Genomic DNA, 3,571 nt, shown 5'->3' on the forward strand with positions numbered 1-3,571 from the left:
TGATTAGTTATGTCTGCTCTGGTCATAGACAAAAGAGAGTGGTGGCCAGTGTTTCACACATTTGTTATCCCTCAACTTAATGACCTTGGAAGGCCCCCTTCCCCAACTCTGAGAGGGCAAAACTTTCTATTTTCAAGGAGACCTCTGACTCTTCTCTTCGTCCCCTCAGCTCAGATTCAGGAGGATTTATACAGATAATTTAGAATGAAAAGAAGTTCCTTCCCAATCTACTAGGGAGAGAAAAGGGGTTCTGTTTTTCTTTTGAGAATGGACCCTGTTTCTTTAAACAATATGAACCTCAGAAGAGGTTAGAGGTCATGAATCCAGTCTAGTAAGAGCCCAGAAAAGGATAAATAGCTAGACAATGACCTGTGTTCTTTAAGCCCATCAACAGTGTGAGGCTTCACAATGCTGTAAGGTGGCATCTCCCTAAGGGTGTTCAGTGGGTACACTGTACAAAAGGGGCTCCACAGCCCCAGTGGACAGCCCTAGGTTAGAGTCACAGGGGGTTTTGTCACTGCAGAATTTCTCAGAGGCTTTTACTAAAATGTTGTATACCACCAGCCTCTAAAAGGAGGCTAGAGTATGCAGCATTTCCCAAACATCTTTGAATTTGGGACCTTGTGTTCACCTAGCGTCTTAAAGGCACCACTGCATTTTGGGAAATGTATTCCTGGATTGGCCCTGGGTGAGACCTGCCAGGAAAGATGGGAGAAGTGGGGAAAACAATACTTCTTGCAGGCTGACATTCCTGCTCAGCACTGTGGACTTCTTCCTTTCTTGCCATGATCTCATTAGAGCTACATGATAACTTTGGGGGGAGGGGAAGCAAATGAGAGAAAGAACTCTGTATAATGAGCACCTGCTATGTGCCAGACGGTTAGCAAGACACTGTAATTCGGTCTTCTTGTTCAGAATGCCTTGCAGCCCTAGGAGGTAGAGGTGGTTAATCCCACTTTACAGATGATGAAAGCAAGACTCAGAGAGGTTAGCACACTTGCCAAGGTCTCAAAGCCTGAGGATATTCAGATGAGGATAGCTAACATTCATAAAGCGCTCCACTACATGTCAGGTGCTATGCTGGGCATTTATCTCTTGTTAACTTATCCTCATAATAGTCCTGTGATTATTATGAAGAGGCTGAGGCTCAAAGAGGTTTAGGAACTTGCCCAGAATCATCCAGTAAGGAAGCAGCAGGTCCAGAATTCACACCTCGGCAACAGGACCCCAGAGCCCCTCCTAGAGACTCCAATCTCCCCATTGCGCTGGAAATCCCTGTGTAGTCCTCCCCAAAAGCATGTTGCTCTCGCCCCAGGTTCTAGCACTCTCCTGGTTAGGGTTGGACATGACAACCCCCTGGGATCTGGGAAGCTACCTCTGTCACCCTCTGCCTGGCTGTGACTTCTGCACATCACCCCAGCCCTCCTTTCTTCCCCTTCCAGGCTAGCGGCCATTGCTCTGCTGGTCCTGGAGGAAGAGGAGTGTGCCTTCTGGTGCCTCGTGGCCATTGTGGAGACCATCATGCCAGCTGGCTACTATAGCAAGACACTCACGTCATCCCAGGTGAGCCGAGCAGGGCGCTCGGGACTTGGAGGCCACACAGGCTGGTGCCCCTTGAGTGGCTCCTTGAAGCCAGTGAATCAGAAAAATCAGGAACCTCTCAGGCCTCCGTTTCTCCCTCTGTACAAAAGGCCAGTAACCCTCCCTGGGACTCCTGAGAAGCTCTGGTGAGGTGATGGCCTTTACAGGTGTTGGGGCCCTGTCCACGGGATAGTCCTGTTATTCCAGTGGTGACACTATGTCTCTGAGAATGATGCTTCCTTCCTTCCTTCCTTCCTTCCTTCCTCCCTTCCTTCCTTGAAATCAGAGAAGAAAATCTAGAGTCTCTTTCTTTCTTGAAATGGTTTCTTAGGGAGGGACAGAGAAGAAAATCTAGAGTCTCTTGGTTTTTGCCAGTGAAGAATCAAACCAGAGGCCAGGTGGGCGGAAGTGGGACCAGGATGGGAGGCAGGGGTAAATCTTCACACGCGCGCCTCGTCGCCTGTGGAGAAGCACAGCCGTCTCCATCCTTTCCTCCTCGGCCACCCTCTGGGCACAGCCCAGGCCAGAGTCAGGTGCAGCCGGGTTCAGACCCGACCCCTCCCCGAGCCAGCTGTGTGGCCGTGGCCTGCGACACCCCCTGTCTGAAGCCCTGGTGTGTCCGCCTTTGGGTGGGAGCACTGCTTCCTGGGCTCGCTGACAGGTGTGACCACGAAACCATTCAGACCTCCCATCTCCGTGTTTTATTTTTATGTTTCAACGTCTCCGACATCGAGGGAAGTTGTGTAACCAGTGTGTTGTGGTGGAGTTGTTGGAAGGGTTTTCTCTTTTTTTTTTTTGTATAGATAATTTCGAATGTACAAAAAATAGAGAAAACAGTATATGAATCTCCGTGTACCTATGACCTAGTTTTAAAAACTGTAAACACAGGCACCCAGACACTGTACCATGCCCACTCCCCGTGAGATAATTCCCAGGTGTCACATCAGGTGACCTATGAGTCCTTCAGCAGGGGCAGTGGCATTTTAGGCTCAGTGAATTACCCTAGGTCTTGAGCTGGCTACCCTGAGCATCTTGTGTGTCAGACCCCAGATGATGTAGAGTTCAGGCCAACACCAGCCTGAACTGCTCCAGGTTCAGGAGGGCACAGGGGCCAAAACGCCGCTGGCCGAGAACTTAGCCCACAGACACCTCGTGGCACCGCCCAGCGCTCCGGCTCAGAGGCCTGACTGCGGGTGGCGGGCGCCGGGTGCCTGTCTCCCGGCCAGCCAGGGCTCCGGTGCCTCCAGGCACTCTGGGTCCCCCGGGCCAGTGGGGAGCAACTCCATGACCTGTGTGGATGGGCTAGGGAGGGAGGGCGGCAGCTGACAGCCCTGCCTCCTGGCTCCAGGCGGACCAGCGGGTGCTCCGGGACCTCCTTTCGGAGAAGCTGCCCAGGCTGATGGCTCACCTGGCACAGCACCGCGTGGACCTCTCCTTCGTCACCTTCAACTGGTTCCTCGTGGTCTTTGCAGACAGTCTCATCAGCAACATCCTTCTCCGGGTCTGGGATGCCTTCCTGTATGAGGGCACCAAGGTAGGGCGCTGCCAGGGTGGAGCAGGACAGCCCTGGGCAAGGCTCCACTCTGCCCCCAGGGAATGGAAAGACAGTGCCCCCCTGTCAGGGGTGTTGAGGACACCCCGTGGGAGCGTGGCTTTGTAAACCAAAGTGCTTTGTGCATGTGAGGAGAAGAGAAGTTGGGGGGATTTCCTTTCCCTGAGGAAGAGGCATGACTGTGTCCCAGGAGGCCCATCCCTATTCCATCCACTGCCCACCCAGTCATGTGGGCCCCCCCCTTCTCTCCCACCTGTTTGGAATGAGCCCCATACTGGGTGTGGTCCCAGCTTAGCCCCTCGCCTTTCTAGGAGACCCTAGGCAGGCCCTCCCCGTGCCCCCGGCCCCAGTGTCCCCACGGTGGTCGATGACGGAGTACCACACCGCAGTTTACAGAGCACCTTTAGATCTGTTATTCCATTTGATTCCTACTGACAC

The 3,571-nt window shown here is 53.1% G+C and overlaps 1 protein-coding gene across 8 annotated transcripts in view; it reads left to right on the top strand.

Annotated features, from left to right (window-relative positions):
- TBC1D2 (TBC1 domain family member 2) overlaps positions 1-3,571 on the top strand; it is a 47,952-nt gene that overhangs the window by 42,915 nt on the left and 1,466 nt on the right. For 7 of the 8 annotated variants that reach the window (XM_029919925.1, XM_029919926.1, XM_029919931.1 and 4 more), the window contains 2 exons: positions 1,443-1,563; positions 2,930-3,115. In XM_029919925.1, the coding sequence (XP_029775785.1) occupies positions 1,443-1,563; positions 2,930-3,115 (307 nt within the window). The remainder of the gene's footprint in view (positions 1-1,442; positions 1,564-2,929; positions 3,116-3,571) is intronic. The other variant, XM_029919930.1, reaches the window with a different exon arrangement.

The sequence above is a fragment of the Suricata suricatta genome, chromosome 13 (genome assembly GCF_006229205.1).
Source record: "Suricata suricatta isolate VVHF042 chromosome 13, meerkat_22Aug2017_6uvM2_HiC, whole genome shotgun sequence".
NCBI lineage: Eukaryota > Metazoa > Chordata > Mammalia > Carnivora > Herpestidae > Suricata > Suricata suricatta.